Source organism: Bufo gargarizans, chromosome 7, assembly GCF_014858855.1.
Source record: "Bufo gargarizans isolate SCDJY-AF-19 chromosome 7, ASM1485885v1, whole genome shotgun sequence".
Taxonomy (NCBI): domain Eukaryota; kingdom Metazoa; phylum Chordata; class Amphibia; order Anura; family Bufonidae; genus Bufo; species Bufo gargarizans.
In genome coordinates this window covers 34,123,362-34,148,869 of record NC_058086.1, presented here as the reverse complement: position 1 = coordinate 34,148,869, position 25,508 = coordinate 34,123,362, and the positions used below count along the sequence as shown (strand labels likewise).

The following is a 25,508-nucleotide window of genomic DNA, read 5'->3' as shown; positions in this document are numbered from 1 at the left end:
TGTGCTCCATGAATACATATTTATCTTCCCACCACCCTAAAAATAAATAAGCGAAACTTGGTGCACAAACCGTGCCCCTCGCGGTGCCATTTGTCTGTAAATAATACTGTCCGTCAAATGTGAAAAAATTGTAAGTAAAAATCGTAGTGTAGTAACAATTATTGTGTTCATGAAATTGAGTGCCCTTGGTATAGAGCTAGACTTCTACCGCTTTAATGCCCAACTCATACTGTATGCTCGTGTACAATGCCTCTACATCTAGGCTAGCTGTGAAGGTAGTGTCATTGGCATGCATCTTTTAGCCTGGTGACAGTGTGACTAGTGTCTTTTATAAAGGAGGGAAGAGTCTGCACCAACGGTCTAATGATAGCATCTACATAGGCACTAATGCCTTCACACATTGTTATTTCCTGAGACTATAGGTCTTCCAGGGATGGGTTCTCGCTTCTTATGGACTTTTGGTAGGGCATAAAATGTCGCAATAGTTGGATGTGCTTTATAAAAGATCTTTAAATTCTTCCTGCGTAATGAGTTTTTTCTTTTGCCCTTGCCAATATGTCTTTTAGTTCCTTATTATACTTAGCTGTGGAATTCTCCTCTAGTCTTTTATATGTGATGCTATCATTTATTAGTCTCATGACCATCACTGCATTATATGAATAGAGCAGGGATATAACAGCTATCCTCTCTTCAGGGGGGAGGTTTCCACCCACCTCACATCTTTTGGTTTTATTTTTTTGTAGATCTTCAGTAACCAGATTTACAAATGTCTGTATATTGGCAAATTTTGAGAATGGAGGGGGGGAACTTGGATTTGGGATGCATATTACTAAATGGTGCTTTTGGTTTTACAATTTCACCTGCCCCTTCTCTATACAATTCCTCAAGGGTCTGTAATGCTTCTATTTCTCTCCTTTCTGTTTCTCCCAATTTTTGTTGCCCAATTTTAAATTCCTTATGTAGTGCCAATTTGCAGGCAAATAGATTGACATCTAAAAGAGATGCATGCCAATGACAATACCTTCACAGCTAGCCTAGATGTAGAGGCATTGTACACGAGCATACAGCATGAGTTGGGCATTAAAGCGGTAGAAGTCTACCTCTATACCAATTTCACAAACACAATTTTGTTACTACACTCCTCCGTTTTTTAATTACTCACAATTTTTTCACATTTGACGGACAGTATTATTTACAGACAAATGGCACCGCGAGGGGCACGGTTTGTGCACCAAGTTTCGCTTATTTATTTTTAGGGTGATGGGAAGATAAATATGTATTCACGGAGCACAATACACCATACACAAAACCCATTTTATTTTGGGGTAGATCTATAATGATATTTTGATTTTCTGGGATGGCACTGAATATGATTATTTTTTTCAATTCACTAAAAATCTCAATAGCAATGATATAGGGGTATCCTTTACAGCAGAGATTCACAAGACTAGTCTTCATTTTCTTGATTTAAAAATAAATCTTGGAACTGGCGGCAGTGTCACAACAGACGTGTATAGAAAACCTACATCAACCATCGGCTTCCTACATCGGGAGAGTTTTCACCCACAGCCTCTCAAGAAAGGTATTCCGGTTGGCCAATATTTAAGAGCCAAAAACGGAATAGCTCAAATGAAACGGCATTGGAAGATGAAAGCCGTCTGCTGTATCAGATTCTTAGCCAGAGGCTACCCAACGAAAGTATGACACAGAGCAAAGAATATTGATGGGGACAGCCTCTTTCAGAGGAAACAATCAAAGGAGGAAAAAATAATACGGTGTATAGGAACCTATGATTCACAACATCAACGCATATACGGCATAATTAGACGGCACTGGCAGATTTTGAGAGCGGACAATGACTTGAGAGAAGTACTCCCTGAAAATCCATCAATTACATATAGGAGAGGAAAGACAATGGTACATAGCCATTTTCAGAGAAAGAAAAAAAATGCATAAAAACGTGGCTGACAAAAGCATCCTACCCCTGTGGAGGCTGTACCTTTTGTAGGTACATGTCTCCGAAAAAAAAAAAAAACATTTACAAACCCAAGTGAAAAGGGAAGGGAAAACATAGAATATAAAGGATTATATAAATTGTAGAACAGCAGGAGTCGTATATGCCATACAGTGCGATTGTCCTAAAATCTATGTTGGGAAAACAATACAAGAATTAAGAAGAAGAATCTCAAAACATTGGAGTACTCTGAATACGAATGAAGAAACACCCTTGTCAGAACACATAAGAAAATACCATAAAGGTTCTGAGCCCCTCAGGATTGAAAATATGGGGGATACAAAAAGGCAGGTCCCAGACAGGGAGATATTGATGGGAAGTTACGACAGGAAGAAGCTAAATGGGTCTACCGTGTGAAATCTCTCTCTCCCATAGGAATTAATGAGGGTTTTACATTTTCCTAGTTTTTGTAACAAATGAAGTAAATATAAAACATGAACATGATACGGAATAACATCCTTTATTTATTATAGTTTGATAAATATAATATGGACATCTATTACTGTAAGGAACATGAATACTGGTGATGTAAGAGGAACCATCCTGAGTGATTTATAAACGTCAAAAAGAAAAAAAAGAAAAATTGTGTGGAATACATACCATAAAGGAATAGGAAACAGCCAATCTGGGAAGTTATCCGGGATCTGAGAAAAATAAAAAAACGAAATAAAAGGAATAATAAAAAAAAATGAATATATAGTACCACCCCTAATACAAGCAATAAAAAATAAATAAAAATAAAGTATATAAAAAATACATATAATAAATAGCCAAGGAGGCCTATTAAATGTGACAGTAACAGTGGATAGCAGAGACGGAACTCCTCAAGAGGAGTAAATTTATAGCTAGCACCGCGACATGGCAAGTGGAAAAACACCAAGACTGAAGCTGGGAATGACCAGCAAATAGGCTGCTGCAAAAGACCATAAACCGCAGCAAACCTCTAACTATAGGAGGTGATCTGTGACCACTGGGGATTTTGAATGTGTCCTAGTATTTTCTGTTAAAAAAGTTTTAACAAATAGATTCTCATAAAAGTGAAGTTTTAGATTTATTAGCACATAAAAATAAAAAAAACGTAAATAGGTCCAGAGGACCCTCAGTTGTGTCCTAGTAAAGTAATGGTCGTACATGTGCTAGGAGGCTCTATGATTCTATAATAGCAGTGACCTGAGAAAGGACACCCCCCCCCCCCCCCCCCTGAGCTGCTGCCTGAAGAGAATATAGCAGAGCAACTGTAAAAAAGAACAATGGGAGTTCTGGATTCATGTATTTGTCAGGTCCTATCTGATGTCCAATTTTAATCTTTTAAGTTAAAATTTGGGATAACCCCTTTATATTCCATCTACAGCGCATAAATGCAACTTTCATTGAAGTCGGAGATAGAATTATAAATATATATTCAACTAGTACCCCCTAGTGGTGGCTACCAGCATTACGTGGGAGACTTGCGGAATCTGGTAGATCATCCCCATTTCAGAAGGCTCATGGACAGTCCAGGAAATTAATCACGTATTATGTTTTATTGCAGAAATCAGTTGTAATCCAAAATTATTACCCGTGTTCTCTTCTCACAGGTACTAATTCGCCAGCAAACACATATGGACTGCCATCTAAGCCCTTACCTGTGCCGCGAGCCAGTCTGAAACAAATGCGGTTCCGAGAACAGCCGCCGGGGGCCTTCATTGGGCTGTGCTCCCGGTGACCGCATTTGTTTCAGACCGGCTCGAGGCACAGGCACAGGTAAGGGCTTACCTGTGCATCGCCGGACTTGTGAGTCAAGATGGCAGCCCGCATGTGTTTGATGGCGAACACTGCGAACTGGTCGCCACTGCTAATGACCTATCAGAATACCATTTTGATTGGTGTGGTTGGGAGGCGAGTGGTGTGGCGGATAGAGAGCATCATCCGGATATTATGTGGGGAGAGGGAAAGGGGACGTTGGGGTTTTCTGTATGTAAAATTCTAAATGTTATTAATAAAAATGACTTAAAGGGAACCTGTCACTGGGAATTTGATACATATGCAAATTACCCTGAGATTACCCTGAGTGTCCTGTACATGAGATCAGTCAGGGACAGGACTCATCTCAGGTTCATTTGCATATGTATCTAATCGTTTTTTTTACACAATAAAAGCACACAGAGCTATGGGGACTGGGTATGGCAGATGTGCTAGCGGCCATCTAGCAACTCATGTCCTCAGCTCTATACCCAAAATCCAGGTGACAGGTTCTCTTTAAAAAAAAAAAAAAAAAAAAAAAAAAATGAATACCATTTTGACTTTACCCCCTGTGGCACTACACCTTAGGATGCAGTAAACTCACTTGGTGGAGAGCCACTTAACTCCCTCATTATCGGAGGGTGCACATTAAGGCTGGGTTAACACCTGAGCGTTTTACAGCGCGTTCCTACGCGCTGTAAAACGCTCAACAAGGAGAAACCAATGCTTCCCTATCGGCATGGTACTCACCTGGGCGTTTTACAGCGCGTACGATTGCGCTGTAAAACGCCCGACGCCCCAAGATGTACATGAGCTACTTTGGGGCGTCTTGTCGCGCGTTCCCGTACATAGACTTTCGGGAACGCGCGACAATGGGCGTTCGCTTGTCTCTGTATGCGCGATTGCAAACGCCGGTGCAATCGCGCATACAGAGCGCTCCATCGCGAACGCTCGGGTGTGAACCCAGCGTTAGGCCTATTGCATATTGCCACAGAACATTCATTTATGGGTCTATATTATACTTCTTATTTCAGAGGTGCGGGTGTTTACTTGTAGGGGAGAAGTGAGTGACGTATGGCGGCCAGCACGTGATGAAGATGTGAGAAAACTCATCGCTGGCTCGATATCAACATCCTGTTGCTGGGGAGCAGCTGACTGCGATTGGGTGCAGTGGTCACATGGCCCCCTCCCCGGTCAACAGGATGTTGGTCCTGAAAGAAACGGGAGCTGCAGAGCCAGTGGTGGAAGGATGGAGCCAGAACCCAGTGGTGGGGACCAGGCAAGTATGATCACCACCTCAGGTCCAGCCACTCTGGGGGGCTGAAAAAAATGGCGTGGCTCACACTATACACTAAAGGAGACAGGGCGGGTGCACTATCTGTTTGGGAACCCAAACTACCAGAGGAACAACGTTATAGGTAAATGTAAATAGGCACACCGCCTACTGGAATATGTCAGACACCTATGTAATATTAAAACATCTACCCAAATTTAATATATACAAACCAAAATATAAATATAAAAATAATCTGAAAACAATAGATTGCAGTGAAATTTACATAACAGTAATTATTCATCCTAATTCATTTAATTCCTACAAAAACTTATAAAACCTATAAAAGTCCAGTAATCCCGCCATATAATTCCTAGGATATAATCGATGTTTCAAAGTTCCTGGTACTCCGACCTCATGATTCATATAGAGACAGATATCACTTGAGTTCATAATGGTCGATCAAAAGTACATGATTTGCAGGGTTAAAAAATTGTATCAAAGGGATTCAGAAAAGGAAAATAAGTGTCCGATCCATATATTTTAGGCGGTTAAAATAGGGTTAAAAATAATATAGTGGCAGTCTGCCACAGGAGCAGAGCGCCAATATTTGTCAGGTGCGTTTGAAACAGTTTAGCAGGAACGATTCTATTGAATAGCGGCGCAACAAAGCTCTTACCTCAGTAGCTGCTTGAAGGCAGAAGCACTCCTAGCTGTGAGGTTTTGTGACGGAGCGCTTACCTTTGAGGTTGGTTCGGAGCGAAAAATCGGCTGCGGGGCTGTGCACCGACCCCCGTCTTGTAAGCGTGCTCTTATAGCTCCTTTCTATTGCTGGCAGTGATCTTCCAATCTTCAGCGCGCCTCCATACACACGTGCTAATCACCAAGCAATTGCTTTGTTACATAGTTGCACTGACTGATTACTTGAAACAAATCTCTTTGTAGAGATGTCGACATTGAACGTAATAGGACATCTATAACGCCAAGTGAGAGACGTATGGCGGCCAGCGCCTGATGAAGATGTGAAAAAAAACTAATCGCTGGCTCGATATCAACATCCTGCTGCCGGGGAGCACCTGACTGCGATTGGGTGCAGTGGTCACATGCCCCCCGTCAAAAGGACGTTGGTCCTGAAAGAAACGAGAGCTGCAGAGAGTGGTGGAAGGATGGAGCCAGAACCCAACCGTGGCGACCAGGTAAGTATGATCACCACCTCGGAGGTCTGAAAATAAAAATTGGGATAACCCCCTTTAAATGAATCCCCTATCGACAAGACGAGGATAAGTGACTGATCACTGGAGGTCTGACTGCAGGGAAAAGCATCAAACATAAGGGAGGATCTGTGGTTGAGCACATGCACCGCCACTACATTAAGCAATCCTTCTGCTAGGGCTAGCCAACACTTGGCCATCACCAGCAGTCCTACTGAGATGAATGGGGAGTGGCAAGTGAGGATAGTCGACTGCTGTTCCACGTGGAACATATAGGTTGGGAAATGACCAGGTAGTCAACAGGTAAGTATCACGCCTCTAGGAATGACAGGCCACACACATTAAAAACAAAAACATTTTTTTATTGTTATAAACCTAAAAAGACAAAACAAGGAAGGAACAGAAATACATGTCTAAGTGCCACAACATGAGGCCGGTGTGAGGAAAGACTCCACAGCAGGTGATCAGACGCCAGAGAAACTGGCAAGACGAGGGCCAATTTCCAGCAAGGTTACAGGCAGTGTTACACATTTACTTTTCCTAATGGGGCTACATAAAAAAAAAAAATATGTAAGAGAACTTTCGCTATATATTGTATCATATAGGGGGTGATTTGTCATGTTTGTCCAGAAGGTGGCGCTAAAAAGGCTGCAACAACATGAGTAAACGGGCAATGTGGCTTCCTGAAATCACACCATATGAGGGAACGTGCACACGGGTGCAGATTTAAGGCCTCTTTCACACGAACGTGTGCGCTCCGTGGCCGTATTGCGGATCCGCAATACACGGGCGCCGTTCCGTGGGCATTCCGCATCACGGATGCGGACCTATTCATTTGAATGGGTCCACAAATCCGGAGATGCGGAATGGTGCAGAACGGAAGCACGGAATGGAACCCTACGGGGAAGCACTACGGAGTGCTTCCGTGGGGTTTCATCCCGTAAAAAGATAGAACATGTCCTTTTTTGCAGATCGTGGACCCTTTAAAGTGAATGGGTCTGCGATCTGCTGCAGCTGCCTCACGGTTGGTGTTCGTGCATTGTGGCCCGCAATTTGCAGGCCGCAGCACGGCCACGGGTTCGTGTGCATGAGGCCTTAGGCAAAAAAAAAATTAAAATAAAACACAGCTGTCACTTGTATATTTTCTGCTGATTTGCCGCAGATCTCACCCTTGTATTGCGTAGGGTGAAATCCGCAAAAAAAAACAAAAAACTGTAATTGACACTGCATGGAAGGGAAAAAAAAAGCAAAGTGTACATGAAATTTGTCTCATTAACTTTGCTGGTACTGTATTACGCTGCGCAGCATGATAATCCGCATCATGCGCAGGTAGCCTTCTAGATTCTACTATGGATCTGTGCACCTATACATAGTCCGCAGCTCAGCAACCCGGGGCCTGAACACTGAACATCAGAAAGAAAATTAAATGAGACAGAAATGAAAAAGAGGATTTAAAGGGGTTGCATAAGATTAGAAACCAATATGGCAGATTCCATCCAGAAACAGACCCACGCCTATCAGGTGTGCCTGGTATGGCATCTCCGCTTCCCTGAAGTGAATGGGGATGAGCTTATACCACGCACATCCAGTGGACAGGCCTGGCTCTGTATGAGAAAGAAAGCAGCCATGTTTTATTCAGTCCTGTACAACCAACTATATGCAACATGATGTGTAAAGGAATATAACAGGATAGCAGCGGTCTGGTTCTGGGACTTGTCAAAGAGGGGGCATGCTCCCGAGTCAAAGCCTTTCAATGTAGTGTTCATGGTGCACTATATGTCGGCATAAAATCTGTGGATCTGAATTCAGACAGAGGCCAGTCTAAAGCATGTAGTAAGGAAGCAGGTGAAGGACATGGGATTGTACTACCCCCTCATTTCCTAAATGACATTGCAGCCTGAATCCGGTGGGTTTTCCCAGGAGTTGCTGCGCTATAATCTCCAGCATTTTTGGACAGTTATGCCACAGGGTGCTGGGAGCCATGGAGGTCTCGTCCACAGACCCTACCAACATTCACAGCAATTTAAGTAAAGACTTCTGACCCTATTACAAGACCTTACAAGTTCAGGTTATAGATATTTAGCTTTGAAATATTGCTTAAAACGAGTCTATAACATGCAAGTATGAAGCACGGCGGCTGCCATCACATGATCCAACAAGAATATGATAGGATTCGTTAAAAACTTCTGACTACTATTCCCAACACGCTTTGATATTTAAAATTGGAGCATGTGAGAGTGGTAGCGCCATGTCAGTAATCCTCTTCATCTGTACGATTTATAATACATGATCATTGGGTTATATAAGTCTACACGTCAAGATCAAAGACTTTAATTACCCCCCAGACCAGTGGGAGACCTATGAGGACATTTAATGGGGGTCTGGCCGACCAGCAGGCACAGTGCACCCCAGTATATCTTCCCCTTGAATGATCTGTAAGTCTGCACTCTGTTCCGGTATACCATACGTATGCACTTCATATGTGCTCAGCCAAAGTAAGGCCATGAGATTGCTCTAAACTTTATTCCCTGAGAAAAAGCATTATTCCGCATTCAGCCACAAGCTACGAAATCTGCATACAACACATACATACACAGGACATGACCTAGAGCACGCCAAACAGTACAGGAAAAAATAAAAAATAACTGGCCACACAGGCTACATACTCCATTTGCTCCAGTATTTAGGGTGGCCACAACTCATCTAGGCGGGGGCAGTGAAATTTATAGCAAGAGAAACGGATCAGACCAGGGAGATATGCAGTAATAATTTAGACAATCATTCAGAAAGAAGGCCACTGGCCGGTGTGTGCAAGAACGGAGGATGATCCAGCATCGAAATCTGTCAGGACTTCATAGGTCGCTGCTGTTCGGATCTATTCGAGCGGTTCTGGAGGAAAACAGAAAAGATAATAATCAGAGCATAGCATGCAAGTAAGGGCTCATGCACACAAACGTATTTTTGGTCCGCATCCGAACCACAAAAAAAAATATGCAGATCGGATATGCATTCACTTCAACTGGGCCGCAAAAGATGCATCTGTTCAGTGCAGTGCGAAAAATGATAGAACATGTCCTATTATTGTTCGCATTACGGACAAGGATAGGACTGTTCTATTAGGGGCGGAATGCGGACCGCAAACGGTCGTATGCAATAAATCTTCACAGTTCTCATCCCCTATAATGCCCGGGCCCCTCATGTAGGGTATATACTTAGCCCGCTCCCTGGCACCTGCTTCGCTTCTGATCTCTGCACAGTCACTGCTTCATCTCCCTGTCGCGCAGATCAAAACATACTTGGGGGGGGGTTGGTTGTCAGTCAATAACAGGCTGTGGTGATCGTGGGTGATGCTGGGGAGGCATTCCCCTGTCACGGCCTGCTATTGGCTGCTCCCCCCGGATGTTTTGATCCGCGTGACGGGGAGATGCAGGGTAAGTGTATAACCTATATGAGGGGCCCGGGCATTAGGTAGGTCATTACAGGGATAACCCCTTTTTAATATCCAGCTTCAGTTCTCAATAGGAGCAGCGCTCCACTACTACACCTGTGCTTTATGTAATTGAACTGCGCCATCTACTGAACATCCACATGTATAGCGCTCTCCACAATCCTGGGTATATTTTATAAAGTGTAATAAAACCAGGGGAGTGTTCCCAAATCGATAAGTGATAGATAACAATATAAAATTTTGATTAATCGGATTATAAATAACAAAGTCATTATCACTTCTGCATACGGCTTCCCATATAGAAGAGGGCAGAAAGTATATACACGGAAATAAATCACTGCACGCTCAGCCATTTAGCCCATGTGTAAGGCTTCGTTCACATAGAGCAGCCTGCCGGATTTCACCGAGTCTGGCACTGCCGGATTATATACTTCATCTCCGGATCCCCATTGACTATAATGAGATCTGGCTATGATCCGGCCACTTTCTGGCATAAATGCCGGGTTTCGGCCAACAGACAGCATTTGTGCCGGATTCAGCTTGCTGCTTATGTGCACTCTGCTTTAGGATGGGGCCATCCGGTGTTTACAAGAATTTAAACTAGCTGCAGGAAATGTATAGTAATAAATAAAAAACACTTACCTCTTAAATCTCTCGCCGATCCAGTGATGATAGGTTGGCGGTTCTTCATCTTTATTTTCCAGCAGTGCGGAACAGTCATGTGACCGCTGCAGCCAATCAATGACCTCAGCATGAAAGGCTGAAGACAGTGACAGGCGGCAGCAGTCATTATGGCACATCATTGCTGCAGGAAAATAAAGAACGACGATGACCACCAGAAAATCCGTGCTGGATTGATGGGAGATTTAACAGGTCAGCAATGGTTACCATAATGTTTTATACTTTACATTCTTTACAGGAAACCAGTCGCCTTATAATTGCGGTGCAACATACGTTAGGGCGCATTCATATGGGTGGGTTATCGGGACAGTTATACACTCCCATGAACGCGTGTTCCTGTGTAAATGTCCTGATGATCACCCGCTCATTTGTCAGGTGATCCGCCCGTTGTGTGCCATATAAAATTATCAGTAAGGGGATAAATAATCGCAGTGGCGATCGTTCAATCCTCATACAGAGGAGGGATGTTGCTCACATGAGCTGGAAATGATAGGGAATGAACTGATGATAAGTAAATGGGCCTTTAAAATGCAGCAACAGATTAAATATAGATTTGATTCCACATTACTTGTAATTATATCCCTGCTCTTTCCAGGTTTAGGAGTCCAGTGGGCGGTCCCACTCAGCGACTGACGGCCATAGGAGTGAACATGCAGAGATCTGACACTTACTGATTAGGACCGCCGTAGAAAGAGCAGAGATTTAAATGCAAGTTATGCAGAATGCACACGGCCGTGTTCCGCCGGGCTGGATTCCTGTTCAGAGCAGGAGTGCACGGTGTCATTGGTTGCTATGACGCTGTGCGCTTTATGTCGCCGCTGCACTACAGTAATATACTATATGAGTGTATTAATGTAGTGCAGTGGCGACATGACGCTCCTGCTCTGAACAGGAATCCAGCCTGGCATACCACGGACCTCTCGGCCACGGAACACGGCCGTGTGCATTCGGCCTAATGCAGAATCTTTTCTCAATCTGCTCAGTTCCTCCTGTTCTAGAACATATTGATGGCAAGTTCAATGTGACGGGTTACTCTAGGAAAGTGATGGCTAACCTCCAGCACTCCAGCTGTGGTAAAACTACAAATCCCAAGATGCACTTGCGTGGCTGTTCTCAGAACTCCATAGAAATGAATGGAGCATGCTGGGAGTCGTAGTTTCACCACATATGGAGTGCCACAGGTTAGCCATCACTGCTGTAGGACAAACCCTCTAAACCTGAGCTTTGCACATGACCTATACCAATGATGGATAGATGCATTGTGTAACATTTCGCACCTTCTTCATTTCAAGTAGGGCTAGGTTTCATGGCTTCAGTTTTACTAGAGGCTCCTAACTTAATAGTAATCAAAAGCCCCAGTGAGATGCAAAATCGCTCTGGGAGACGCGATACAGATCTTTCGCTTGTGTGCATGATGTTTTCTCTATAACTATTTTACTATTCTGCCTCTGGCATCAAACAAATGACAGCCCAAGCTTCCTTTAGGGCACTGTTTAACCCCTTAAGGCCCAGATTTATTCATTTTTTGCGTTTTCGTTTTGCGCTCCCTGCCTTCCCAGAGCCATAACATTTTAGCCATATGAGGGCTTCTTTTTTGCGGGACAAGTTGTACTTTCCAACACCACTATTTAATATTGCATATGATGCAGTGGGAAGCAGGAAAAAAACAAAATATCCAAATGAGGTGAAATTCCCCCCCCCCCCCCAAAAAAAATTTCACCAGTTGTCCCTTTTTTATTTTTTTTATGTACGACGTTCAATAAAACTGACCGGTTACTTTTATTTTACAGGTCAGTACGAATCCAGCGATACCTTATATGTACCATTCTGGGGTGTGTATGAGTTTTTGATAACTTTTTATTTAATTTTTTTTTTGTGGAAAATGAAGCGACCAAAAACCGCGAATCGCCCATTTGGATGCTTTTTTCCGTTTTGCTGTTTGCCGTATGGGGAATTAATTTTTTTAGACTATGGGCGTTTATCGCACATCACAACACCCATGATGTGTATTATTTTTAGTGCTTTTATTTTGGGAAAAGGGGGGTGATTTGAATTTCATTTTTTTAACACTTTATAGTTCTCATAGGGAACTATACCAATCAATCATCTGATTGCTATTATCATAGACTCCAATGCACTTGCATTGGAATCCATGATGATTTTACTACTTTCCTATGGAGCTCTATTACAGGCAAGGGCTCCATAGGAAATACGGTACTATGCAGCAGCCTTGTGTCATTCATAAAGACAGGGGCTGCTGCACACACGCTCCAGCTCCTCCGATTGCCACACGCTTTCGGTTTTCAGCGCGCTCAGATGCCGTGGTCAGGGTTGAAAGGGCGTACCACGCGCCACCTAGTGCAGCTAAGCCAATACCACTACTAAAATACTTGGGAAGAGTGCACTAAGGGGGAGATGCTCTTTTAAAGTGAGGACAGAATCAGGTTCACACATCGGATGCTGGAATTTACCAACCTCTAATAAAAAATAAAATTAAGATAAAGCCAGAAAGTAGCAGCCACTTTCCAAAGACCTACAATGGCGTAATAACCTGCATTTCAAGAACCATCACATAAAAGAGGAGTTCAGTCCTTGCTGTATATTTCAGAGGCCATGTACCTGTATCTGTGAAGAGGCTGCTTGGTGGCAGGAGTAGCTGGCAGTGATTTCCCAGTGCTTCTTGTGAGATCTGCTGAAGACGATGCGCGAAGGTTACTTTGAGGAGACTTTGACTGGATATTCTGAGATTCTTCATCAAGGCCTGAAAGCAACAATAAAGCAAAATATTACAAAAGACTGTCAGTCAGAGCTACTGGTAAGACCCATAGATATGTTCTTACACAATGTAGCGGATAAAAAAAATAAAAATGTAGTTGATTAAAGGGGCTTTCCGAGATTTTGAGACCGATTACCTATTCAGTCACCCCTGACTGACCCTCCCCCCCCAGCACCATAAATGGTAAAATCACTGCCGGACGCTGCGATGGGCCGGCCTTCACTGACCAGCCGATCGCAGCGGTTGGGGCTGGAGGGGGCAGAAAATAAATAAGTCACCCTAAGCCCTTGGTTAAGATGGCTGCCTGCCGTGCAGAGTAGCCATCTTATCCCGGTCACCGCGCGATGACTGGAGTCTGCTGTGACGTACTAAGTCAATTTGCAGCAAGTCACTTTGCCAATGTGACGCAGTAGTAGTAAGTCATATGTCCTCAAGGAGTTAAAATGTCATGAAAATACACAGTTATAACAACTCTTATGAAATCCCTTAACTGGAAGTAACAAAACAGAGAAAATGAGTTGCATGAACCTGCTGGTGCACATTATAAAACTTACTTAAGGCACTTCGGGGTTGGCAGTGCTCGGAGCTCTTCCGGTCAGAAAACAAAGTCATGTTCAAGAACTGGTGTTTTAACCACAGTGCTCGGTCTTCCTCAAACATTTTTCTCTAAGGAAAAACAAAGAACCTTTTGATAATGTGCAAACAGAGAAGACTGCCTATAAAAACAGTGGGGCAGACTTCCCGTACCAGTGGGGCAGACTTCCCGTACCAGTGGGGCAGACTTCCTGTTCTAAATGCTCCATAATTCTAACTTAAAGGGAGTCTTTCACCTAAAATGACCATTATACACCACAAACATCATGATAACCATTACATTCCCCATATTATAATCTTACCTTTCATATTGCTGTCCGTCGCCTATTCGCTCTTAAAAACGCTTTTATTCCATATGCTAATTAGGTTCTGAAGGTGCCCAGGGGCGGCGTTTATGCGGCCGGTGGCCAGGCTCCACGGCGCTGTTCAAATCAAACCCCTCCCCTTTCACCCCTCTGGCCCGCCCTCGGTTCTTCAGATACCATCCTCCAGTCAATGACAAATCCGGCGCCTGCACACTCCATTACTCACTAGGGCAGAGGCAGCAGAGCGTTTAATGCGCATGCGCCGGCCCGTACATCCCGATCTAGCCGGCGGAAGTAAACTGCCAAAATATCGGGATGTACGGGCCGGCGCACGCGCATTAAACGCTCTGCTGCCTCTGCCCTAGTGGGTAATGGAGTGTGCAGGCGCAGGATTTGTCATTGACTGGAGGATGGTATCTGAAGAACCGAGGGCGGGCCAGAGGGGTGAAAGGGGAGGGGTTTGATTTGAACAGCGCCGTGGAGCCTGGGCACCGGCCGCATAAACGCCGCCCCTGGGCACCTTCAGAACCTAATTAGCATATGGAATAAAAGTGTTTTTAAGAGCGAATAGGCGACGGACAGCAATATGAAAGGTAAGATTATAATATGGGGAATGTAATGGTTATCATGATGTTTGTGGTGTATAATGGTCATTTTAGGTGAAAGACTCCCTTTAAAATGTGCTAAATACGGTCATACGTGCGACATTTGTTTGTGTTTTCCACACTTCAGGTGCCGCACTGTGCGCCAGACTTCCAAAGCATCTAAAAAAGGGGAGTTTTTAAGTAGTGTAGGAAAATGCGCCAGAATTATAAAAGGCGTATGCCAGTTTTTGTATAGGAAAATATTGGCTGAAAATAAAAGACTTCGGTAAGAAAAATAAAGCATCTTAATTCTTGCAAGATGCACCAAGTCTATCACAGTGCTCACCATTGTGATAAATGTAGGTGATCTTCTGCAACCTTAGGCATGCTCGCTGTAGTGAAAACTCCCAGCATGCTCCATCCACTTCTACCAGCTGAGCTGGTAGCTGTAGTTTATGTGCCCCATCATCTCAGCGAGGGAGTGCCACCCATAGCGATAGATTTTATATTTTTTTCTAGCTGCACAGGACAGAAAAATAAATAATCATGTACCTCATGGCCAAGGCGGATTGCAGCGTCAGTGAAATTTCTTCTTTCCTTTTCAAAGTTTTTCTTCTGCTCATTGAAGAGTTCCCATTCTTGCTGGAGCCGCTGCTGGTCTTCTAGGAGGTAGCAATCCCGCAGCAGGGTGGAGGTATCATCATCACTTGCGACAACAACCTCTTGCTGTATATGAAAACATCATTTACTTAATCTTTACAGTTTTATAATCCAAAAAGCCACGTAAACCAATACATTACAAAAAAAATTTACATTTTTTTTTTTTTTTTTTTTTTTTGTTATGGCGCTTTTATAATTGTTAAAGATAAAATAAAGGAAAACAGGGACACCTGCTGGGCTAAAAGCATAACAGCGCACACCTTCCGATTCACATGCCAAGCAAATAACATCCGAAAATTGCTCAAAGCCTTCCTAAACAGTAAAACATATCCAAAGTGGTTAGAATTCTGCTGGTCACATCAAACCTCCTGTGATACAAAGAGCATGGTGCAGCTGACAAGGCATAATGGACGCCAGCCACCAGTGCTAATGCGTTTCGTTGTTGCTTCAGTTTTTAGCCTAGAAGTGGAGAATGCTTTAGCCCTAACGGGAGATGGAAGATCCGAGCGTCTCCTCAGCAAGTCTAGGAAGCAAGTGGCTTGTGAAATCAGAACGCGTCAAGTGATATTCACCAAATCCAATAGGTGGCAGCAGCGCACTATTTATTATACTCACGTATATAACGCTGACATATTCTGCAGCACTTTACAGACATTAGCATCACTCTGTCCCCAATGGGGCTCACAATCTAAGGTCCCCATCAGTATGTCTTTGGAGTGTGGGAGGAAACCCACGCAAACACAGGGAGAACATACAAACGCCATGCAGATGTTGTCTTTGGTCGGAGTCGACTGCAATGCACCAGTGCTAACCACTGAGCCACCATGCTGTACTATACATGAACCTGCCTTATGGAGATCTTGTACTGGAGATGCAGTAGCAGAAGTTATTGGGTGCACCCTCACTCACTAAACATCCCCATAAGTCATCTCATCGGTGCTGGTTTAGCTGCATTTCTGCAGATTTTCTCAGAAGGCTGTGATAAATGAGACTAGCCCTGGCCTAGTGTTGCCTTCGCTACATATTACATTATCTGATATCCTATAGTGATACTTGTCAGAACTATGTGCAATCTCGATCTATATTACACCCATGATACACGTACCTGTAATAGGTGCTGCTGGTTCTTTATGGTTTCTTTACAGCTTTGAATTTCCTTTTTTAATTGCTCAAGCTCCTTTTCATGCTCATCTCTGGAAATCAACCCTTTGCGATCGGGGGAGACCACACGCACTTGAGAAGCTGCAAACAGATAAAATACTTAGTCAGCAATCAGGAGCGGTCAGTAAACAGCCATGGGGCTGAGAAGCGCCACGTGCAGTGGTTGTGTAAGCCGCAGCTCTTTGGTATTATTGAGGTTGAAATATTCTACATTTTTCAAACCTAGCACCTGGATCTGAATACTTTTATAATTGCATGTAATTAAAAATTAAATATACAGCCAGCAAGCTAGTCAAGAGAATATGTCTGTATAGCGCCACCTGCTGTTTGCTTTTACTACATTTTCTGTCCCTCTCACTTAGGTTTCATACATGCTCAGCTTCAGCCTTCAACTGCCACTAGCTGCAGCAGAAAGGACATGCCCTTTGAGTGTGCATTCCCCCTAAGCTGCCAGCCTGGTATAAATCTAGCAGAGCAGTGAATGGGGAGACCTTGGATCCATGCGAGGCACAGGGCTGGTTCTGGCTTTGTTAGAAATATTTGCCTCCGCATTTGTGGATCCGCAAAAAAAAAATTTGAACATGTCTTATTCTTGTCCGCAATTGCGGACAAGAAAAGGCATTTTCTATGAGAGTGCCGACGATGTGCGGATCCGCAAAACACATACAGACGTGTGAATGGACCCTTATGAAGTGGATTTGCACTGGGGATTTCGCCCCTTCAATCTATAGGGATGAAATCAACAGTTAGTCTTTGTGCAAATCTGTAGCAAGATCTGCGCAAAATTCGGAAGCAAAGGCGTACCTTGGTGGTCCAGCTTCTCCACGTGGCTCTTCAGTATGCGCCACTGCTGACGGATGCTGTTGACCAGCTGCTCTCTCACCGCCTCACATGATAACTCAATCAGGTTGTCCTTGCTGGAGTCTGCGGCGTCATCCTCCCCGTCTGAAGCAGCCTGAAGACGCAGATCAGGCAGCAATGATCACAAATAATTGGGCAGAGAAGGAGGTAGGGAAATTAGAACGGGACATTATACTTACTGGGCCAAGGCTATCCTCTAGTCTCTCTTTAGTTTGGGGTTTTTGGGGGCTGAGGACAGAGATCATTTCTTTTTTCATTTGCTGGAGGACCTTCTTCAGTTCTGCATTCTCCAACATCAGCTGCTTCTGCCTCTGTTCATAGTCACTCAGCAGAACTTTGTACATCTCCTCCTCATTTCTGAAAAGCCAAACGCCCGTTAGGTTTTGTCCAGTCAGGGAGACTTAAAGGGCATCTGTCCGCAGCTTTGTACCTATGAAACTGGCTGACGTGTTGCATGTGCAGCTGAAGGCATCCATGTTGGTCCCATGTTCATATGTGTCCGCATTGCTGAGAAAAATGATTGTTTACTATATGCAAATGAGCCTCTAGGAGCAACGGGGGCGTTACCATTACACCTAGAGGCTCCGCTCTCTCTGCAACTGCTTCATTCTCTGCACTTTGACTAACAGGGCCAAGTCTGATCACATTTACACTGGCCGGCCCTGTCAACTAAAATGCAGAGGGCACGGCACTTGCAGAGAGCAGAGCGAGCCTCTAGGTGTAATGGTAACGCCCCCGTTGCTCCTAGAGGCTCATTTGCATATATTAAAACATAATTTTTCTCAGCAGTGCGGACACATATGAACATGGGACCAACACTGATGCCTTCAGCTGCTAAGCACACATGTAACAGGTCAGCCAGTGTCATAGGGACAAAACTGCTGACAGATGCCTTTAAAGGGTTGCGCCATTAAAATGAATGTACCCCGCCCAACAGATATCACTTTCCTGAAAATACTTATCAAAACTGCCTTATTCTAAGGTTTTTAGCCTACCAATGTGCGCTGTGGCAAATACGTTTGGCTTTTCAGCTGCTGTTGGTTACATCTTGTATTGGAGCCTCATACTGTAGGACGTAAGAAGCGTCACTGGTAAGAATGAGGGGTGTGGTTAGTGTCACATGACCTGCTGATGTCAGGACACCTCTTGCTGCCTTAAGGCATGATAGGACAGCCGAGACATGACAAACCAGGAAGTAGGATTCAAGCATGGGGGATAGGAGAAAACTGAAAAGGAGGTCAATTTTGGGGGGGGATACAAAAAAACAAAAACAAAACACACCATCCAAGGAAGAATGGGAGCTAGAGTAATTGATGAAAACAAACTTTAGAGTGGAAGACTAGTTCATGGCATAACCCCTTTAAATCTCTAAACCTATACGGTACACATATAACCCCCACCATATACAACGGTATGCTATACACTTGGATTTGTTGCCTCCAAAACCAGTGCAGAACCAGTTGGCACTGAAAAGTGCAGTCAACTCTGCATTCAAATACAGCGGGAAAAAAAGTACAAATACCAATAGTAACTGTCTGCACACAAACCAAGAATACACCCTCATTATAAATGTGCAAAAGAGAACGCTTGATTGGCTGGTGTCGTTATGGCACATTTTCGGCAGACTATCACTCCTCCTGAAGACGCGATGAGCCTCCTGGGTCTACATGATTATTTAGCATGTTCCAGCCTGGTCAGTATTTGTACATTTTAATATAGCATATGCACTTTACTAGATATATACTATAGCTGGCATTATCTATTCACTGTGTAATCACATTGTTTCTTTATTTATATTCCTTAATTTTTTGAATTAGCACATTAATTCATTACTTTTCTTTCCTCTACAGACTAGTTGTAATGAATCCCGCGCCCCCCCCCCCCCCCCGCTTTGCTATTGATGTACATTCTACTCACTTGGCATCCGTTTTGCTGGTCCTCCATGCCATCCTCTTGCCATCAGCTCGACCCACGTAGTTCAGCACATCGATGGCTGTGAGATAAACATGTGTTATTAAAAGCGATGAGCAAATAGACTTCAGATGTTTCATCCGAAGTCGATTCACTCATCCCTAGTTATTAACAGTCCATGGAACATAAAGGGCAATCAAAACTAAGATTTAGTACTGCCGGTAAATGGTTTTCCAGGAGTCCGACATGACAGCACCACTGGAGGATGTCCTATTGATCTCTGTAGGGACAGAAAGACCCTCCCCGCCCCCACTCGCCAGTGTTTTCCAAATTACTACACCAGATAGAATCCAACCTCTTTATTTGAACTCACGATGCTTAACATCACATTGATCCATAAAGTCAGAATAAAAACGAAACAAGGGGGGCGGGGGGGGTTATACCGGGTGCTGTCATGTCAGACTCCTGAAAAACCATTTACCGGCTTAGTTTCCAGGACGTCCCTCCATGACAGCACCACTGGAGAACTATCAAATTAGACAGAACTAGGGTGGGACCACTGCCTGGAGGACTTTCCATCCAAATGCCAGGTCTTGGTTGGCTAGTACGTCTAGCCTATAATGTTTAGCGAATGTAAGAAAAACTAGACCAAGTAGCTGCCTTGCAAATTTGGTCAATAGAAGCCTCAGCTTTCTCTGCCCACGAGGCGGCCATGGCCCTGGTCGAATGGGCTCTCACAGTCAAAAGGCAGGATACACCCTGAAGTCTGTAGGATTCCATGATGGTCTCTTTTATCCATCTAGTCAAGGTCTGTTTTGAGGCCTTGCTGCCTCTGTTCCTTCCACCGAACTGAATGAAAAAAAGAATAGCAGATTTTCTCCAGTATTTTGTTCTCTGAAGATATGCCAGGATTATTCTTCTGACGTCTAGACAATGGAAACGCTCCTCCTGCACCTTTTTTGGGGAGGCACAAAAAGGAAGAATTATTTCCTGTTCTCTATGAAAAGGAGAGACCACCTTTGGTAAGAAAGACGGATCCAGCCCTAGTATTATGCGGTCGTCTAAGATCTTAAAGTATGGTTCAGCAATCAACAAGGCCTGAATCTCTCCTATTCTATGGGCCGTAGTTTTAGCTACCAGGAACGAGGCTTTGAGGGACAAAAGCTTATCAGATATTGTTCTACTGGTTCAAACGGTGTCTCACAAAAGGTCATTTAGGACTACATTTAAAATCGCACGCTGGAACCGTCTGTCTGAATGTAGGTCTCATCCTAGACACTGCCTTTACAAATATTTTTATCAATCTATGTTCCGTCAACGGAGTGTCCAGAAAACAGGCTAATGCCGAAATCGGAACTTTTAGGGAAATAGGTTTTAGCCCAATATCAAATCTCATCTGAAGAAAATCCAGAATGTTACCTATTGAGGGGAATCATTATCTGGATGATTAAGAGACAACCATGGTTTAAACTTCTTCTATATCTTGTTGTATATGGCCGAAGTCGATAGTACCTTGTCTGAGAGACCCTGCCTTTTTAATGCCTGCCTCTCAGGATCCAGGCTCAGATTCAGTTTATCGAGGTCCGGATGTTTTAAAGGACCTTGTAGAAGGAGATCCTGTCTCTTTGCATCTGCAATAGACATGTCCTTCAGAATTGGGAACCAACACCTCTTGGGCCAAGCTGGAGCTATCAAAATTTGAGTTGTTGAACTCGCTCTTAATTTCCTCAATACCGCAGGGATTAGTGGTAAAGGTGGAAACGCATATCCCAGATCCATATTCCAATCCTGAGAAAGTGCATCCACTCCCACCGGATTGTCTTTGATTTAGAGAGTAGAAATAATCCATTTGAGAATTCTCCCTTTATACAATGAGGTCTATATGTGGACTGCCCACTTGAGACAAATCAGTTGGAATACCTCCTTGATGAGCATCCACTCTCCTGGGTTGAATTTGTGCTGTTGTGTTGTATACTCCTTTGGGAGAATAGCTGAAATGGATAAAACATTCTTTTCTGCCTAGGTAAATATCTGGTCTGCTAGAGCCCGACCTTTGAGATAGCAGACTGTGGTCATGTTGTCCGCAAGCATCTTAAGATGTTGGTCCTGAAATAAATGCCCTGCCGCCTTCAAAGTTTCCAGACCTGCTTTCAGTTCTCTGAAATTTGATGATCTTTGACTGTCCTGAATGGACCATTGCCTATGAAAGAAGCAGTCTTTCCAATGAGAGCCCTAACCTTTCTGACTTGCGTCCGTGGTGATTACAACTGCTGGAGACATATTCCAGGGAACCCCCCTCAGGATAGGGAGCTCCTTACTTTCTCTGGAAGGATCATTTTGGAATTGAGGTAGTGGTGGTCTCTGTCCCATCTTGATAGCACTGTCTCCTGTAAAGTCATTGAATGGAATTGTGCCCAAGGGACCATTGGGATGCAATATGTGATTAGTCCCAGTATTTGCATGGATTCCCTTAAAGTACAACTTCTTTCTTCTGAAGGAGTCGATCCTTTCTCTTATCTTTTCTTGTTTCAAACGAGGGAGATAAAAACGCTGCTCCTAGAAGAGTTCCCAGAAATATTTTCCTGGTATATGGGTGAAGGTTTGATTTCTCGTAATTTACTATCCATCCCAATTCTTTTAATAGGGATAAGGTCTGTTGAAGAGGATCCTCCAGAAGCTGTTCCGATTTTGCTACGAGTAGAAAATCGTCCAGGTATGGCACTGTCATTATGTGACTGTCTCAAATAGGCCATTATTTCTGCCGTCAATTTCGTAAATATACATGGGGCTGATGAGATTCCAAACGGAACACATTGGAACTGTTAGTTCCTTTGATTCTGATTGCAAATCTCAGGTATTATTGGTGCGGATGATGAACGGGGATGTGATAGTATGCATCCTTTAAGTCTACGGTGCACAAGAATGCTCCCGGAGTTATAGATCTTATTGACTCCATCTTGAATTTGTGGTATATAATCCATTTGTTCAGGAACTTTAAATTTATTATTGTCCTGAATGACCCGTCTGGCTTTTTTTATGAAGAACAGTTTAGAATAATGTCCCTTGAATTCATGTGGATACGGCACTGGGATTATTGCTCCTAAACTGCCAAGTTTCTGTACGTCTGCTAGAAGCTGCTCCTGTAGAGACGTGGTCTGAAATTCCGTAATTTGAAAATCGTGGGGAGGACGACAACGGAATTCTAGTCTGAACCCCTCGAGGACAGAATCTAGAATCCACTGGTTGTGTGTAATTTGCAGCCACCTCTGCCAGATGTAACAAAGCCTCCCCCCCCCCCAGGCCCGCCGTCATTGTTTTCCTGGATTATTATTAGAATTTGGTTTGAGGAGAAATCCTCTTCCTCCTTTTGGATAGCTCCCCTTAATTTGAGATGGTTTCCAAGCTGATCTAGCCAAAGATTCATTGCTCTGGCTACTGATGTGGCAGCAATATTTGTATTGATAGACCCAGCCGAAGATTCCCACACTTTCTTTAATAATCCATCTATTTTATGATTCATCAGATCCTTCATCGGAGAGGAGTCTTCAAAAGGGAATCGTAGTTTCTTTGCCACCTTTGCTACTTGAATGTTGAGGGATTTCTTCCCATAATTTTGTCTCTTCCGGATTGAATAGAAGTCTGCATTTAAATTTACGCGGTAAGTACTGTTTCTTTTCCGCATCTTCCCACTCCTCTATTAAATTTTTTAAATTTGAGTTTACTGGAAAGAGTGTCTTTTTCGCTCTCAGGCCCCCGAACATCTCATCCTGAATAGTTAGGGCCTGTTCCTCATCTTCTACCGCCATAGTTTGTCTTACTGCGGTTAGAAGGGAAATTAGATCCTCGCAGGAAAAGAGGTACCTCCTCGATTCTTCCGAAAAGGAGGAAGGGAAATGCTGATCACCTTCCTCCAATTCTCCCTCTGAATAATATAAGCCATCGTCTTCAGAGTGGGAACCCATTTGAACCCTGGGTCTCTTAGACGGTGGCGGAGAGGGGACTGGAGATGGAACCAGGTTAGACACACAGACGCCTGAACTTCCGCTCTTATGATAACTCAAGTCTGACGAAAAAAAAGACGGCTGCTCCTCTAAGAATTTTTGTAAGGCAGTCAGGGCAAAATTGTTTCTTGTAAGACTCCAGAAGTCTTTTAGAACATGTCGCACACTTTTTAGCCTTCTTTTTTTGTTTCTACATGGGACTTGTGTCCAGAGAGAGCACAAGAGATTCCTATAGTCCATACATTATGCCGGACAAACAGGACAGGAAACGTAACTTGCATAACCCTGGGCAGGGGAATCTGTACTAGCCGCCTGCTTTCCAGATACCTGGACCTCCATGATGCAGACTGAACCCCTCAGCTGCCGTCATAAATGGGCTTACCCCATTAAGTCCACCCCCCACCGCTCCTCCTCCTCTTCCTGGGGGACTCATTCCATGGAAGAGTTGACCCCATGCGAGGCCTCACTAAATAAAGGCCTCTAGTATGCAACGACAGGCGCCGCCATCTTCTTCCGAAGCACACGCCCGCACTTCCGGCTACGTGACCTGATCGGCAATCGCGCGCACAGATGCACGCCCAGAGGAGATCAGCAGCAGAGCCCAGAGCTCCCTCAGGAGAAGAGGCATTGACTTCCCGATACAGGAGTTTTGGATTGGACCCTTCACCAAGCTCCATTCAGGTATCGGGAAAGAGCTAGGGGACCCCTTCCCAGAGGGGTGCTAGCTTAGGCTACCGGAGACTGAGGATAGGGATATACCCCCCGACCCAGCCTTAGCCTTCTTTTCCAAAATAGGGTACTTCTCCTCTTCATCCCTAAGCAGGGACTCCTTCTCTGCTTCCCTATGTAGGGACAGAAGAACACTGGAGAGTGGGGGTGGGGAGGGGCCTTTTAATCTCTCTTGCGTCCTGTCCCTACAGAGATCAATAGGACATCCTCCAGTGGTGCTGTCATGGAGGGACATCTGGAAATATAAATTTCTAGTTGCTTGGTTATATCACTAGCTGTCTAATTCCCTGTGTGACAGCATCTGAACGTGTTCAGGGTACAGGCCTTGGAACGTACAATAAAAAGTTCCAAGTTTGGTTGTTATTACCCCTAAAGGTGTATGAATAAAATCGACAGCTGGGTGACAATATCCCCGTGTCAAAGGGGTTTGTCCCTACACAGTTAGCACTACTTGGACAGTGTCACTGTATGTAGGGACACACACCCTTCACTAGGAGAATGGTAGCAACCAGCTGTTTATTTATTCATACATTTGTAGGAGGAATAACTGAGGACCAGCACAGTCCAGACATATTGCCCATGAAATAGCTATTCAGGAGCATCTGTTCTTACAAGTCTGTAGTCCTCAGTTATTCCTCCTAGAAATGTATGAGTAAATTAGTCATTAAATAGCTAGGTGTCAGCATTCCCCTTATCAAAGGGATGGGTCCCTGCAGTCAGCACTTATTGCACAGTGTTAATGTATGTAGGGACTCACCCCTCTGACAAGGGAAATGGTAACACCCAGCTGTCAATTCAGCCATAAATTTCTACACTACACAGACTTCGGGCTCATGCACACAGTCGTGTTTTTTGTCTGCATCCGATCCGTGTTCACTTCAATGAGGCTGCAAAAGATGGAGACAACACAGCGTGTATGTTCCGCTGAGCGGCCACCCTAAAAAAATTAGAACAGGTCTTATTCTTGTCCGTTTTACGGACAAGGATATGACAGATCTATAGAGGGCAGGACGTTCCGTTCTGCAAAAAAACAAAAACAAAACGTGGCCAGTATCTGTTTTGTGAACGGCAAAAAAGGCTGTGGCCACGTGCATGAACCCTTATTAAAACAGATGTTCCAGAATTGTTATTTCATGGGGAGTACATACTTAGACATCTTAGGAGAGGTGCTAGGTCCTCTGATTTACAGTAGATCACATGTGGCCACCTAGAGGCACAAATACAAACACGACTTTGCACAACTAGGTAGTTTTGACAGTCCTGAGCCCTGTTCTTTAGGCGCATTTTGTGTCTGTATTTCAGATGCATAACCTGGCCCGACCATAAGTTCATGGGCTAAGGCTGCTTTCACACTAGCGTTTTTCTTTTCTAGCATTGAGTACCATCACAGGGGCTCAATACCGTAAAACAACTGATCAGTTTTATCCCCATACATTCTGAATGGAGAGCAATCCGTTCAGGATGCATCAGGATGTCTTCAGTTCAGTCTTTTTGACTTCCGGATCCTGCCCAGAGTGTTCTGGCAAAACGGATCCGGCATTGCGGTCTGCGCATGCTCAGACCGAAAAAAATAAATA

At 44.0% G+C, this 25,508-nt stretch overlaps 1 protein-coding gene across 3 annotated transcripts in view; it reads right to left on the bottom strand.

Annotated features, from left to right (window-relative positions):
* Window positions 1–7,224: 7,224 nt before the first annotated feature.
* Window positions 7,225–25,508, bottom strand: part of LOC122943990 (SSX family member 2 interacting protein) — a 34,638-nt gene continuing 16,354 nt past the window's right edge. For all 3 annotated transcript variants that reach the window (XM_044302178.1, XM_044302176.1, XM_044302177.1), the window contains exons 7-14: window positions 19,208–19,283; window positions 17,470–17,647; window positions 17,234–17,384; window positions 16,374–16,510; window positions 15,161–15,334; window positions 13,680–13,791; window positions 12,969–13,110; window positions 7,225–9,109 (exon numbers count right to left, since the gene is read on the bottom strand). In XM_044302178.1, coding sequence (XP_044158113.1) covers window positions 9,073–9,109; window positions 12,969–13,110; window positions 13,680–13,791; window positions 15,161–15,334; window positions 16,374–16,510; window positions 17,234–17,384; window positions 17,470–17,647; window positions 19,208–19,283 — 1,007 coding nt within the window. In that variant the 3' untranslated portion in view covers window positions 7,225–9,072. The remainder of the gene's footprint in view (window positions 9,110–12,968; window positions 13,111–13,679; window positions 13,792–15,160; window positions 15,335–16,373; window positions 16,511–17,233; window positions 17,385–17,469; window positions 17,648–19,207; window positions 19,284–25,508) is intronic.